The sequence below is a fragment of the Ictalurus punctatus genome, chromosome 22 (genome assembly GCF_001660625.3).
Source record: "Ictalurus punctatus breed USDA103 chromosome 22, Coco_2.0, whole genome shotgun sequence".
NCBI classification, from domain to species: Eukaryota; Metazoa; Chordata; class Actinopteri; order Siluriformes; family Ictaluridae; genus Ictalurus; species Ictalurus punctatus.
In genome coordinates this window covers 18,171,297-18,187,184 of record NC_030437.2, presented here as the reverse complement: position 1 = coordinate 18,187,184, position 15,888 = coordinate 18,171,297, and the positions used below count along the sequence as shown (strand labels likewise).

General features: G+C 43.0%; 2 protein-coding genes across 3 annotated transcripts in view; both read left to right on the top strand.

Moving 5' to 3' along the window:
* The window catches only part of srrm4 (serine/arginine repetitive matrix 4), a 73,275-nt gene extending 65,371 nt beyond the window's left edge, over nucleotides 1-7,904 (top strand). Inside the window, exons 9-13 of the mRNA XM_053674615.1 lie at nucleotides 1,861-2,147; nucleotides 3,827-3,994; nucleotides 4,086-4,190; nucleotides 6,324-6,470; nucleotides 6,603-7,904. Of these exons, the coding sequence (XP_053530590.1) occupies nucleotides 1,861-2,147; nucleotides 3,827-3,994; nucleotides 4,086-4,190; nucleotides 6,324-6,470; nucleotides 6,603-6,840 (945 nt within the window). The 3' untranslated portion in view covers nucleotides 6,841-7,904. The remainder of the gene's footprint in view (nucleotides 1-1,860; nucleotides 2,148-3,826; nucleotides 3,995-4,085; nucleotides 4,191-6,323; nucleotides 6,471-6,602) is intronic.
* Nucleotides 7,905-14,912: 7,008 nt separating this feature from the next.
* The window catches only part of hspb8 (heat shock protein b8), a 12,376-nt gene continuing 11,400 nt past the window's right edge, over nucleotides 14,913-15,888 (top strand). Inside the window, exons 1-2 of one of the 2 annotated variants that reach the window (XM_017452326.3) lie at nucleotides 14,913-15,141; nucleotides 15,265-15,647. In XM_017452326.3, the coding sequence (XP_017307815.1) occupies nucleotides 15,299-15,647 (349 nt within the window). In that variant the 5' untranslated portion in view covers nucleotides 14,913-15,141; nucleotides 15,265-15,298. Of the gene's footprint in view, nucleotides 15,648-15,888 lie in introns of both variants that reach the window. The other variant, XM_017452325.3, reaches the window with a different exon arrangement.

The following is a 15,888-nucleotide window of genomic DNA, read 5'->3' as shown; positions in this document are numbered from 1 at the left end:
TAACCCGACCGGAGAACTTTAGTCAGGAATCGGACTGACGTTAGCCGAAACGTTATCCGCTGATCATTAGGGATTAGCGCTAAAAGGCAGGGATCGCTATTCGGCTAAACTAGCACTTTCACGCGGCGGAGCTCCGGAAGATTCGTACGGCTTGGCTGAGCGGCGTTCTTGTATATCACAGAAAGGCTTTTATACTACGGAGAGAAATGAAAGGCAAGCAAAATGGCTTGATGTTCAACATAGTGAACAAAGTTAGCTAGCTAGACGTGTCCAGTAAGAACGTGAGCTAGCTAGACCGTGTTAGCTAGCTAGTTTCTCGACGTAGCGTTCAGGCGAGCTCCGTAGGATCGTTAAAGCGATATAATTTAGGCGTGTTAGCTAACTTTCGACCTAAGCCCGTTAAAGTCGTAGTTCGTTTACCGATATGACAGGTAGCCAGTCCCACCAGGACTTCGCAGTTTTGCGTTCACAGAAACGAACGCAAAATCAGTCGAACTCCGGAATATTCCGAGGAGCTCTCGATTCTTCAGAACGAGCGCAGATCCGGGACGAGGCGCGTCGTGTGACGTCATCACGACGCCAAAGCCCTCTTCGAATCAGCGCGTCGGCTGAAAGGTCTCCTTTATGAGCAAACGTCACCGAGAGAAACGTTTGCGCGACGACACGTTCGCCGATTCGAGCGGTTTTCCGACATTTTGGAAAACCGATTCCGGCCCGCTCTTTACGAGGAAAAATGTTTTAAATCACCGTATACTTCCGCTAGGTTTTTTTTTTTTTGCAACCAGGAGGCACAAAATAATCCAAACGTACCATGTAGCTCATCATGCTTCTTTCTGTAAGTGTTCTTTATAATAATGTAGTGTATTGTGTTTTATTACAGTAATAATAATATTAACACTAAGAATGTTTTGAAATTTGATCTATCTATTAACATTTTCATTGGGGATGCAGTAGAAGAAGGAAAAAAAAAAAAAAACATGGAAAGAGAAATGAAGCGTGATTAAAAAGCAGTGAGACAGAGTGGCTTTGGGTTTTGAAGACGAGGCTTATTTGTCTTTTTTCTTGCATTTTCCCGTTCTAACGATGCACTTACGTTACCCGCTCTTCCCTTTTTCTTACACCGTACCTACTTAAGGAGGAAGTCTGGATTGGTAAGTCGATGCTATCCGCAGATTTAGGGACTTACTGTAGGACGCTGGTGGACTTTAAAGCTCTTCCTACAGGCGACCTAAACACAAACCAAATGTCCTTTTTAATTCCTCAACGCTTTGATTTAGTTAGACTAGATTAGATGGAAGTGTTTGGTTTTTTTTTCTCCTCTGTCTCTATATTATATATTACATTTATATGACATATAACTTTTAATAGACAGAACTTTTAAACAGGGCTTTCTTTGCTGTTTTTATCTCCTTTTTTTTTGTTGTTAACTGTTTATTATTATTATTATTATTATTATTATTATTATTATTATTATTATTATTATTATTATTATTTTCTCCTCTCTATTTTATACTTCTTTCTCTCATTATTAAATCAGCCTTTCATTTTACACTCTCTTTTAGTGCATAGTATTATTATTATTATTATTATTATTATTATTATTATTATTATTATTATGTTCCCCTTTGGTTTCTTCTCTCTGCTTTTTTTCTGGCATGTGACTAATTTGCATGACGTTCTTTAAAGAATCTCTTAAACGTTTCTGATCTTGTGCCGAAAACACGTCTTAATTTCGTCTCTGTGCTTTCGTAGGCACTTTTGTAGAGAGCTCACACTGCAGCTAGACGATTAGCACTTGATTTGTTTCCCCCCGCCCCCCGCCCCCCCTTTTTATAAAAAAACAAGCCCGTTTTCTTGCAGGTCGTACACTCGCGTCCTGGGCTCGAAACGTCCGTCGTCCAGGACTCGCCGTGTATTCTGGGTAAAGGGCGTGCGGATTACGATTCGGGACACGACACGTCCTCTCCGCTGTCGTCTAAAACCGGTGTCTCGAGGGCGCAGGTCACGGCGGACAGACGGGAGAAACTGAAATTCATGGACAATTCGTCTGATTCAGGAAACTCTCTGAGCAGCTACTCGGAGTCTCTGAGTAAAGCCGAACTCAGAGAGAGACGCGTTAACACGTCTGTTTTCAGCAAGCTCAGAAGGTGAGAGACACGAATGGAAGCCAAGTTGATTATTTTCCTAATAACGCCACTTCCCGAGTGTGTTTTAACAGCAGTTTGGCAAACAATGACTATATTTATGAACTGTTGTCCCTGTTTGAGTCGTTGCTATAGAGACGATGATGTATTAAAACAAGCACACTTATGTAAACCTGTGAGTCAGAGCTGCTGTTAAAGAAATCTAATCGACACCTTCTGACCAATCAGGTTTGAGAAGAACTTGGGTAGCCCTCCTACACATTTAGCAAGTAATAGATACGGTGACTTTAATCTTAACTCAGTTTTATACAAAGATCAGACATTGCATTAAAAGCACGGACAGGGGAAGTGAATAACAGTGAGTCTCTCGTTACAGTAGCACCTGTTAAACAGTGGGATGTATTTATTAGGCGGAAAGTGAACAGTCAGTTCTCGAAGTTGATGTGTCGGAGGCAGGAAAAATGGGCGGGCGTAAGGATCTGAGCGACTTTGACGAGAGACAAATTGTGACAGCTAGACGACCGGGTCGGAGCGTCTCCAAAAGTGCAGGTCTTGTGAGGTGTTCCCGGGATGCAGTGGTTAGTACCTACTAAAAACGGTCCATGGAAGGACGACCGGTGAACCGGCGACAGGGTCGTGTGCGCCCGAGGCTCGTCGATGTGCGTGAGGAGCGAAGGCTGGTCCGTCTGGTCCGATCCTACAGAAGAGCTACTCTAGCACAAACTGCTGAAAAAGTTAACGCTGGCTCTGATCGAAAGGAGTCAGGACACACAGAGCATCACAGCTTGCTGCGTACGGAGCTGCGGAGCTGCAGACCGGTCCGAGCGCCCATGCTGACTCCCGTACACCACCGAAAACTCCTACGATGGGCACGTGAGCATCAGAACTGGACCGTGGAGCGATGGAAGAAGGTGGCCTGGTCTGATGAATCACGTTTTCTTTTACATCACTTGGAGGCCGTGTGTGTGTGTGTGTGTGTGTGTGTGTGTGTGTGTGTGCGTCGCTTACCTGGGGAAGAGATGGCACCAGGATGCACTATGAGAAGAAGGGGAGCCGGCGGAGGCGGTGTGATACTCTGGGTAATGTTCTGCTGGGAAACCTTGGGTCCTGGCATTCACGTGGATGTAACTTTGACACGTTTCACCTACCTAAACATCGCTACAGACCGAGTACACACCTTCATGGCGACGGTATTCCCTAACGGCAGTGTCCTCTTTCAGCAGGATAATGCGCCCTGACACACTGCAGAAACTGTTCAGGAACGGTTTGAGGAACATGACAAAGAGTTCAAGGTGTTGAATTCCGTGCCTCCAAAATTCCTCAGATCTCACGCCGATCGAGCGTCTGTGGGATGTTCTAGACAAACAAGTCCGATCCACGGAGGCCCCACCTCACAACTTACAGGACTTAAAGGATCTGCTGCCTGTCTTCGGAGGTCTTGTGGCGTCCGTGCCTCGACGGGTCACAGCTGTTTTAGTGGCACAAGTGGAGGGGGGCATAATATTAGGCAGGTGGTTTTAATGTTATGGCTGATCTTTTTTTTAAGGATCTGTTTTAAATCGACAAGCACACTTCCTGTCTGATAGCACGAAAAAAAACGCCATTCACGTCATTTTCAGACTCTTCATATTCATATATTCACATCATCAGCTAATCTTGTTGAGTGTTTCCTGTAATTCCAGCGAAGAGTCGAGCAGCTGTGTTGGATCCGTGAGCCACCGTTCTCCGTCCAGTGTCAAATATCAGCATCGCAACGAAACCCGGTCTCGCAGCAGGAGTCGATCGTCACGAAGTTCTCACCACTGGGGACGTTATATATCCAGGAGCAGGTCTCCGTCCTCCAGCCGCAGGTTAGTCACGTTAAAATGAAACACACCTCAGTTTAGCCGCAGCTGTGCTATTACTCAGCCGTCGTTTTTACCTCCGTGTGTGTGTGTGTAGGTCGTATTCTCGTTCGTCCAGTTACTCTTGCGACTCGAGGAGAGGGAGTGTATGTAGCGTGAGCAGTCGACGGAGCGGAAAACATTCGAGATACACACCGGACCGGTACGCAGCAGTGCTCCGACTTGTATTCAGTAATACAACTTCTGCAGTACCAACACAAGTTTTTCATCCTGACCTCTATTTCATTCTGGTACTTAATGAGCTGAGGTGAAGTTTGTAGGATGACGCATTGCATTATCACTGTGGGCTTTCCGGCGTAGCATTTCCCCCAGAAAGCATTGCACTATGAAACGTCCTTTAAAAAAAAAAAAAAAAAAAAAAATTCTAGACAAAAACAAAGCCATAAGATTTTTGAAGTAGCGGTTTGTTCGTTTTTGAGCCGTATGTTGCCTGTAAGGTGAATTACACTTTTTTAACTTTTTTTTTTTTTTGCGCCTGGGATCAGAGCTATTTCACTGGAGGTAATAATGTAATAACGAAGCCTGGCATGAGACGACTAACCGTATCCACAGAGTCGTCCGTGTCACTGACAAGAAAACGCTAGCAAGGCAGAGACACAATTAACTGGGGGGAAAAAATCTAGACCTGTGATAAATAATATCAACTTGGACCTAATGTGTCCAATCAGTAGAAGGTTCAGGAACAGACAGCTCTATGGCTGTAATATTTAGACAAAATATAGGTCTCAGGTACAGTACACGTGTCCTTGCTAACAGCATAAATGATCAAACATGTACACTACCTGGGGCGTGTCTTCCTTACATCTACATGTCTTTGTTAATCATGCCATTCGAGATTTATTCTCCCTTTACTGTTATAATGCGCTCCAGTCTTCTGGGAAGGCTTTCCACTAGATTTTGGGGCGGTGCTGTGGGGATTAGTGTTCATTCCGCTACAAGAGCGTTAGTGAGGACAGGTGCCGATGTTGAGATGTTGAGGAGGCTCCAGCTCCAGTTCCAGTTCATCCCAAAAGTGCTCAGTGGGGTTGAGGTCAGGGTTCTGTGCAGGACACGCGAGTTCTTCTACTCCAACTTCAAACCATGTCTTCTGGTGGAACAGGTTTTTGGGCCTCTTAGTTCCAGTGAAGAGAAATTGTAACGCCATAGCATACAAAGACATAAACCCGTGTGTTGTTCACAATAGAACGTAGAAAACGTATCAAAGGTTTAAACTGAGGAGATGTAGGACATTTTGAGAAAGGTCATTTTGAATTCGATGGCCGCAAGACGTCTCAAAAAATTTGGGACTGGAGCAACAAAAGGCTGGGAAAGTAAGTGTTAGTAAAAAGAAAAGAAACAGCTGGAGGTTAATTGGGAACAGGTGAGTAAGATGATTGGGGATAAACAGAAGATCTTAGAGAGGCGGAGTCTTTCAGAAGTAAAGATGGGAGAGAGGTTCACCAATCTGTGAAAAACTGTGTCTACAATCTGTGGAAGGATTTCAGAATAATGTTCCTCAACGTAAAATATTCAGAGAATCTGGAGAAATCTCTGTGCGCAGTGGGTGAACATCAATGCTGCATTTTTATCAGCGCTCAGTTCAAAAGCCTGCATCTCTGATGGTATGGGGGGCATTAGTGCCTATGGAATGGGCAGCTTGCACATCTGGAAAGGCTCCATCAATGCTGAAAGGTATATACAGGTTTTACAGCAACATCTGCTTCCATCCAGATTCCATCCCATCTTTACTTCTGAGAGACTCCGCCTCTCTAAGATACTCTTTTTATACACAATCATCTTACTGGCCTGTTGCCAATCAACCTAATTAGTTAATTAGCTAAATGTTCCTCCAGCTGTTTCTTTTTACTAACACTTACATTTCCAGGCTTTTGCTGCCCCCGTCCCAACTATTTTGAGACGTGTTGCGGCCATGAAATTCAAATTTACGTATATATATATATATATATATATATATATATATATATATATATATGCATCATGGTTCCCATGACGACAAGCACCATGTGTTTGTTTTCATTTTATAATTAGCTTTATTACTTTAACTCTTCTATTTCTACGAGACACTGAACAAAGTGCGAAGCCGACCGAGCGTATGAAAAAAAAAAATACTTCGGTGAAGTTTTACAGAAACGATAGATTCACAGCGAACTAAAAAAAAAAAAAAAAAACGTCTTAGACTAAACCATCGCAATAAAACCAGATTTCAATCGGAAGACTTTTAAACACGTAATAAGGGCTGAATTTACATCCGTTTCGTTCTGATGTTCCTAAAAAGGATCCGAGAGAGAATCAGAAGAAGCTCCAGCTCGTGTGAGAAGCCGTCAAAGCGAAGCAGGAAGCGCAGCAGGAGGAGAATCTGTTCACCGATGAGGAAAAGGAGAAGAGATTCACCCAGTCATCTAGAGGCTCGGAGAATCACCAGGTCTGAGTCTAGCTTTCTCACGTTAACTCAACTCGACATTTACTGTATAAACGGTCCAGACACCTTCACCTCCTACACACACACACAAGCTGTATTCGTCTAATCTTTTGTTCTCATCTCTGTTTTCGGCAGTGCGAGGAAGAGGCCGATTCCCTATTACCGCCCGAGTCCTTCCTCTTCCTCAAGCCGCTCGAGCAGTCTGTCGTCCTGGAGTCTGTTCTCCCTCCAATCACGGAGCCCGATCCGCAGCCGCAGCAGGAGTCACAGCCGCTCTTCGTACCGCAGTCACAGTCGCAGCTCGCCGCTGAGCTCCATCTACAGCAGCAGGAGCTATGACACGTTAGCCAGCTATAGCCGCGCTCGCCGCTAATTTACAGACAAGAAAATGGAACTGGATCACACACCCCCCCCCAGACCCCCTCCCTCCCCCGCTCAAAATAGTGACATATAAGGAACATACACAAGCTAGCAAGCTAACGAATCCAGACACCTGAATTTACACAGAAAGCTAAATCTGCCACACATGCTAGCCCCTGTTCTCAAATTACGACTAGCTAGCAGGAGCCAGGTGCTTAATCGCGACGTTAAAAGTAATTCCGGCTAGAATTACAGTTAGCCAAGCTTACTGAGCTTTCAAAGCTAACACGATGAAATTTGACTCAAAAGCAAGTAAACAAAACATTAAGAGTGTAAAAAAAAAAAAATATCAAGGTAAAGGCGACGTAATGATTCAAACTCGGCTAATAAGGAAGCAGACCAGGAGCTAGCTAGGGTTGAGGTCGTTTATATTGATGTAGTCATCTACACACTAAACCTGAGCCGAAGCTAGGGGCGTTAGCATGCTAACAAGGGCGGATTTTACTCAGAAAATGTCAAAAGTTCAAACTGCGATGGATACGGGATGGCACGTGATGAAAAATATCACCTCAGAAAACACTGAGACTGGAACATTTGTGTATTTGGTTTCGAAGACAGCGCCTTCACTCGACTCGAATTCAAAACAGCCAGCTAGGTTAAACCGGCCGGATGCTACGTGTCAGGTGTGTGTGACGAAACACCATTTATTTGTTGTTTAGCCAGTTAAACCGACACGCTGAAGTGTCCCATCAGCTTACCAAGCTTGAGTTCAGTACAATTTCACGCCCGGCGTGTGAATCCTTCCTGTCCGACCTGCCGTCACTCTTTCTGTTTTTTTTTTTTTTTCCTTTTAAGAAACGTGTCAAAATGGCTCGAGGACAGAGATATATGGCCTCCATAACAGATTTTACTGCACGCCGGGATTTTCTGACACCTGCATCGCATTTTCTTCCCTTTGAAAAATGTGCCACGCTGCCAAACGCACGCCCCATCGGCTCAAATGCCAGCCGTATTTATCTTCCACCCGAGTGCAAAACAATTGGAACGCCAATGGCCGTTACAGCGCCGCCGCTCATAACGGCGATAATGACAGACGATGTGAATGTGACAGAAGCCCATCTGTCTGCACTAATGCGCTTATTTCATTTTATGAGGAAATAAATTCATTTGTATATCCACGACGTAAGACGCCTAAATAGCGAATAATTCATCACGCCGTGGGGAACCGACGTAGATGTACACGCAGAGCCGTATTCAGAGTTGCTGAGTTAAGGTTAAAAAGTTTTCTGGGCGAATTATGAAGGAGCGAATCCGCGAGAGACTACATCGAGGGCATGAGAGCGGGAATGTGTTATTCGATCACGCTTCCCATTCCCGGTTTTAATTGGTCTGATTAATCAAACACCGCCAGTGCGTTTGTTCATCTGACGCCGCGCTCTCATGAAATCAAAATACGCTGACCATTTCGAGCACGGGGAAAATAGATCAAACTGAATAAACGAAAAAAATCTTATTTCTCACAACTCTGACTTTTTTTTTTTTACTCGCACGGTAGACATCCACTTGACGCAGCACACGGTCTGTGACTAAGTTCAGGTAACGAGCGCGCGCTAACGTCTGGTTTGCCTCGTCTTAACCAGCTGATGAGTGTTGTTCTTATGTAGAATATTTATAGAGAATGATTGGTGCTTTGTCGGTGCATTCTTCGCAACTCGCTAAATGTCAAGTGGACGTCCAAATTGCGAGAAAAAAAAATTCATAATTGTGCGATATGAAGTTGCGATCGCAAGAAATGCCTCCGCAATTACCTTTTTTCCCCCCTGTGGCGGAAATAAGCTTCCATACTTATCTGCTCAACTTTATCCATAAACATCACACTCCTGGAAATAAGCAGTGACTCAGACTCAATCTAGAAAAAACGTTCCATAGTTTCTTTTTCATTTTTTTTTTGTGTGTGTGTGTATTTACGGCCAAAACATACAGTACGTTTCAATTTCGTCACATACTGTGTTTACTCCAAACCGTCAGACGGTGGCACCGGACTTGATGTCGCTCGTCGCTCAAGCCGATATCACGCAGGAAAAAAAAAAAATCTGCCTCAGCTCGCGGTCCGAATCGTGCGTGACTAAGACACGCCTCTATTTCACTCAGACTCCGCCCTATGTGTGTATCTCTCACATAACTTCAGCGTCTGAGGTCTGAATATACGTGTGTCGGGTTTTTTTTGGGTGAGGGAGGGATTCTCAACAAACTTCAACTAGCTATGTTAGATCGCTAAACAGTCCGATATGTTTCAAGATGCTCAGCTAACCTAGTGCACACGATCCGCTATATCATTAAATAAATGGAGTTTACTTTTGTAGTTAATTAACTTCATGTTTTTAGTCAGTGCTGTGTAGTTCATGACTAGCTAGCAGGAAAGATGTTACGACTAGCTAGCCAGAACCATGTGTCAAAGCGAGGTGTGCTAACAAGATTAAAAGACTACACACAAACAATGAGAGATAAATAAGATAAGATAAAACTAAAACAGAGGTTTACAACGACTACAATGTTAGCAAACAAAGTTAGCTAACAAGACCACATTTTACTAATGCTAAAATGGGTTTAGCTAACCCCAGGTGAGTTAGCAAGCCAAGACTAGATTTTACTCAGAAGTAATCGTGTGGTTGATTAAAGTTAGGTGAGCAAGGTGAAAAAAATTATGCAAATTTAATTTATAAGAGTCTAAATGTACATGTGACTTAAAAAAAAAAAATTTCCTCTTCCTAGCATTGCTTGATATAAACAGATGCGAGCAAGCTAACATTAAAGTGTTTCGCTAAACCTAGATTTTACTGAGAAATGCGTGCGGTTGGTTAAACGTAGATGGAGCTGGGCTGAAAACAACACAAACAAAATCTTAAAACTAGGGTTAGCTAAATGAGAACAGATCAACAAAGCGGAAGTAAGCCTAGGCTAGCAGACGCGCTGACCGGGCGCTACGAACAGGACACACGCAGAAGACTGTTTTGAGGTAGTTGAGACAGACGAAATATATCGGTTCGTCACTTCTCGCTAGTATTAGCATCGTAAGCTAACTAGCTAGTTAGCTAGGTAGTTGTCGAGAGGTTAAGCTTGGCTTAGGTTAGCTAGCTAGCTAGCTCGCGAGGTGCGTTTACTGGAAATGGGGATTAGGCCAGTCAGCTAACTTTCTGTAAAGCTGCTTTGAGACAATGTCTATTGTAAAAAGCGCTATACAAATCAAATCGAATTGAATTGAATTGTACGAATCGGTCACTAGCTATAGCCGAGACCGACGCAAAATGTACACGCCGAATTTCAATCTGCGGCGAAAGCTAGGCGTAAGAAATTGTAGAAACAGAAATATGCCGTTTATCATATTCAATACAGCTTGAATGTGTACATCTATAGCAATTCAGCACGAATTCCTCATCGCAATTAATTACAACGAGAACAGCACTGGAACGTTTTTTTTTTTTTTTTTTTTTGTGAATTAATGCTGGATTTGAATTTTTTTTTCCCTCCATTTATTTATAAACTTTATCTCTCACATCATTTCTCATTCCACAGTTTATTAAATGTTGTATTTATTTATTTATTTATTTATTTATTTATTATTTAATTAACTTTCATATTTATTTGGTTCTTCGTCAGGACACGAAAGGCAGCCAGGTACTTCTTTTGATATTTGTTGTATTTATTATATATATATATATATATATATATATATATATATATATATATATATATATATATATATATTATTTATATTATTTATATATATATATAATTTAGTAATCAGTAGAAATACTTAATATGTTCTGTGTGTAGTGACGGAAGTGTTTGTAAAAAAAAAAAATTGTTTATTGTTATTTAATTTTTTTGTAATCGATCCCAACCCCACCCCCTAACGTACGTGATATATATGATGGACAGATCTGTACCACTCGTACAGCTACAAATCACTCGCACGGAAAAATATATAAAGCTCAAAGGAAGCTTGAGGGATTAGGAAGGCATCGGGTTTGCTTGGCTCGAAGCTAGGCGATTCTGAAACGAAGCTGAAGGCGGTATGAAAGTCTTCGGAGGAAAAGCGTGTTAAAGATACGTGAAAGATACGTTTCCGGCTTTAATTTCATTTTTGATATTTTAAACAATCCCGGCATTCTCCTTTATAAAAATCCGATGAGTGACGTGAGGATGTGTGAATCTGCCCTGTACGTACCGTGTGCAGAGGATGAGGATTAATGTGGCTGACTTTATTGAGAAGGAAGTGGGTTTGTAAAGGAATTGCCGACTCAGCCGGGTGTTATAAAGATACCGGATATTTATGATGTCAAACTGTATGTAATATATTACAAAACAAACAAACAAACAAAAAAAAAAAACGCTGGAATTTCATGAGAAATGAATAACGTACACCGGCCTTGTCGGTAAAGCCTGACGTTTCTCCCAATCGCCATTTCCTGGAGAACCAAACACGAGGTTCTCCAGATCTTTATCAGGCTTTGCGAAGGTCTGTGTATTATATTGTACAGTGCGTCATTTTATTCATCGTCCATCGAAATCAAACCCGGCCAGACTTGTGTCCCAAACGCTAGAGTTCCTGTCTTACTTAGCACTCCATCAGTTAGAATACACGGAATCTCCCAAGACGTCTCAATAACATCTCGATAATTATTCTTTTATTTTCAGGTATTATTTATCGACAATATGATTCAAACCAGAGTATCATTAAGATGTTATTGTCAGTGGCTGAAGGACTAGCGAGTCGGTTTGAAGTGAAATAACGCGTACTAGCACTCAGGTGTTTAGCTTCACTCGAACGAGATCACGAGTCCACCCCGTTTACGAGAAAAGTCCGTAAACATTCTGCTAAAACCGACGTTTCTTAGGATCAAACTGCGGAACCATTCGAGGTTTAATTTGACGCTAATGCTAGTCGCATTTACAGTTTACATACATTTTAGCTGTAGGGAGTCTTTTTTTTTTGTCATTTTCCAGCACTTCTGAGGGAAATGTTGATATTCCTGACAGTTTGTTCTCATTTTCACTCTCGCCTTCCCTTCACGATGTCTGTATGACAGACTTGCAGGCTTTGTGTTCATGTTCTGAATCGTTAGCCGCAGTCATTAACTAGTATCCACAGTTCCCGGTCGCTTAATAACATCGCTGTATACATGTAGCATGTTACCTCATATGCTAACTTTAAATTAGCCAGTATTACAATGTCATAATGTCTTTTCTGTACACTATACCCCTTTTTTTTTTTCTTTTTTTTTTCCTTTCTCAAAGACAGTCACTTGTTAGAATGAATTCTTGTACCTTCTACCATTTGGGATACGCCACGTCACTTCCTGTCAACCGCCAACGCCTAAAAATAAACAAATAAATAAATAAATAAACCTGCCAAATTACTTCGAATTCCGTTCAGATGTGCGGTTGAGAATCCAACAGCAGTTGTGTGTATATTAAAGTGAGTCTCGGAAACCCTTTTTCCTCTGTATTATATGCAAAATATTGTGTGTGTGTGTGTGTGAGAGAGAGTGTGTGTGTGAGTGTGTGTCCTAGAATACGAATGTGTCCCCTTTTGCTAGGTCTAGTCCTTCCTCTGTTGTCTGAGTCTATGTAGAAAATATGGAATAAATAAAGAGTCTCGTTTAAACCTCATTATATGTGTTGATGGTGTTAAATTGGTATGTCTGTGTCTCAACGTCTTCATAAGGGACCTTGGGAGGGAATAAGGGGAAGGTCGGGTTTCTTCGGATTCATTTCAACGTGTCATCATTATGTGTATGGAATGTGTGTGTGTGTGTGTGTGTGTGTGTGTGTGTGTGGTGACATCACCTCACATACCAACGACCCGAGCTCTGACACTGGTCTGAGCTGAGGTGAGTTAGGTTCCTTTAAATAGGCTATGAGTTACTGAGGGAGGGAAAGCAGCGTTCACATGCACCCTGATTTGTAGAAGTACCCAGTAGGAAACTAATCAACGACAGGGTGGTGTGATAAAGTGGAGATGAAGTACAGTCACCATTTCTAACTTCCTATAACAGCGTGTCCTCAAGTGTGTTATTCCTCTTAAACCACGGCAATTTGCCAACGATTAAATTTTTTTAAAAAAATGAACGAACACCACGTCGTGCTTTTTAACCCTTTATAGTTAAGCGATAAAAGTTAAGTCGTTCCTTCACCAGCTTCTCTTTTTTTTCCTCACTCCTTTGAAGTTAATAAGACAATTAACACTACTTATCACGTTCCCGAGAAACCAGAGGGTGTAACAGCCTCTCTCGTCCTGTGGTTCTGACACTGGAGACTCCTTCCAGGTGGTAGAGTGGGTTGTCTACTAATCGTAGTGTTGGCGGTTCGATTCCTGGCCCACGTGACTCCACATGCCGAAGTGTCCTTGGGCGAGAACCCAAATTGCTCCTGATGGCAAGCTAGTGCCGTGTGTGTGAATGAGGATCGGTGTAAAGCGCTTTGCAGAACTGCCGAGGTTAATAAAGCGCTCTCTCTCTCTATATATATATATGCAAACCATTTACCACTAAATGTTTGTATACAGAAAACTTCACAATATCAATGACTGTACGAGTCAAGTAACCGTGTAAGTTGCTATAGAAACAATCAGGTATTAGAATGAGCACAAACCGTTAAAGCGTTATAAACCTGCGGTTTGTGTTACAGCCAGCGCAATTCTTGTCAGATCTGTAACAGGATGGCAATAACATGATGCTAGCTTTAATTAAAAGTCTCAGTATAGTTCTGTGAACTAGATACTGATCTGATTATTAGTGTCAATGTAAACACCCTCACTGTTATTACACTTAGACATATTTAGATGAATTACTCAGAATTTCTTTCTGGATCTTTCTGGATCTTTCTTGAACTTGCAATGAATTACAGAGCTCTTGAACGCTGCAGAAGCCGCTGGAGTCCGGGGCTAAATGTGGACAGGAGAGGTGGGGTCTTTAGCCGGGTTGCCAGATTGACCAAGTCAACATTAAGATAAGTGGGGTTATCAAAAATATATATATATATTTTTAGACAAACGATCCCAAGCTTACAACGTACATTCCAGATTTATTGCATAGTGCAACTGCGGCATTTTCGTTTTATAATATGTCTTTATTTTTATTGTGTGTCTTCCTGACTCAATATAAACGACCGGAGGGTCCGAATTAGCCTGCGTTTGATTGGAGGTGCAGTCCTGGTGGGTGTCTTTTACGATCATGCTTGCTGATGAAATAAAATATCTGTATCATGAAGAAGAACTGCAGACTCCGTGCTATATCCCTCCATCCATTCATCCGTTTTCCATACCGTTCATCCTACACAGAGTCTTGGAGAGCCTGGAGCCTGACCCGGTAAACTCGAGGCACAAGGCAGGTGCCAACCCATCGCAGGACACAATCGTACACACACATTCACACGCTACGGACAATTTGGAAATGCAAATCACCCTACAACGCATGTCTCCCCAGGACCGGGGGAGGAAACCGGCGTACCCGGAGGAAACCCCCGACGCACGGGAACGACCCCGACCCCAGATGTGCGAAGCAAACCACTTCTCTGCTCCAGGGGCACTGTGTCATGGCTGACACTACCTGCGCTCTGACCCCAACCTCCTAACAAGCTGGGCTATGCGAAGAAAAGAATTTCACTGCGCTGTAAGGTATATGTAACCGATAAAGGCCTCTTCTTCTTCTTCTTCTTCTTCTTGTCTGAGATGATCCCTCTGGTTGCTCGGCGACGCAACACACGTTTCATGTTGTCATTACGGTAAATAAACTCAAAGAACAGTGTGTTCGAGTGTTCGAATGCTAGCTACACACCTGGAAGCTGTCATTCGTCCTCTGTTTCTTTCCATGTCGCGTCCCTCCATGTTTGTCCTGTCATGATATAAGTGTGACGAGACACTGTAGAGACTTTCTGTCTGCTGGTACAATTCAGCAAACTAAGATTTCAGACACTGTCAGAACTTTGGTCGCGGCTGAAGGTAAATCGGTCTCCGGTGAGCGCGTTACATTATACGTACGTTCTAAGACCACCGATCGCATCTCACGACCAAAGATTATCCTTTGTGACGTACGATTGTGTGGATGATATCGTACAGTGTGAAACCCTGCTGACATCTGTTTAAATGACAATCCGGGTCTTCCTGGTGAGGGTTTTTGGTGATACATGTCTGGCAACCCTGATCAACCCAAATATGGCACCCCAAACTCTTCAGGCTGTATATAACTGCGCCAGTCCACTTTTGGTTGGAGAACCTTTACACACACGCTGCAAGTGGACGTTTAAACTCTAGGTGTGTGTGTGAGTAACTTTATCTAAGTGTTAATGCGAGTTTGGAAACTTTTTGTTTGTTTTCACAGAATTTAATGATCTTTGGAGACGATTAAAAACTCTTTTTTAAAAAAAAACAAAACAGACTTTTATAAACTTCTGTTAAAAACTTGGAGAAGATGGCGGAAGGTGATTTCTACCCCCTGGGCAGCAGGCAGCGGATTGCGCGAGACCCGTTCTCCACGCACTTCATGGATCCGGACTTCTCCGTGCCCATGTCCGCGTTCCCGGAGGATCTGTCTCTGGACTGGCCTGGCTGGGCGCGCCCCCGACTCAGCGCGCGCCTCGGCTCACCGTGGACGGGCTCGTTACGCTCCTCGTTCCCCCGCACCTCCATGAGCGCGCAGTCCCAGCGAGGCGCGCCGCCGGTGGACCCGGACGAGCCGTGGAAGGTGTGCGTGAACGTGCACAGCTACAGACCGGAAGAGCTCAGTGTCAAAACCAAGGACAATTTCGTGGAAGTTGCAGGTGAGAGACAAAAATCAGACAGATCAAAGGAATTAGACTTCTACAGTCCAAACTACATCAGTTTCACCTAAACCAGTCTAAACTAAATGTTTTGAACCAAACCAGTCTAAACTAAATGTTTTGAAACAAACCAGTCTAAACTAAATCAGTTTGACCTAAACCAGTCTAAACGATAGCAGTTTGACCTAGACCAGTCTAAACTAAATGTTTTGAAACAAACCAGTCTAAACTAAATCGGTTT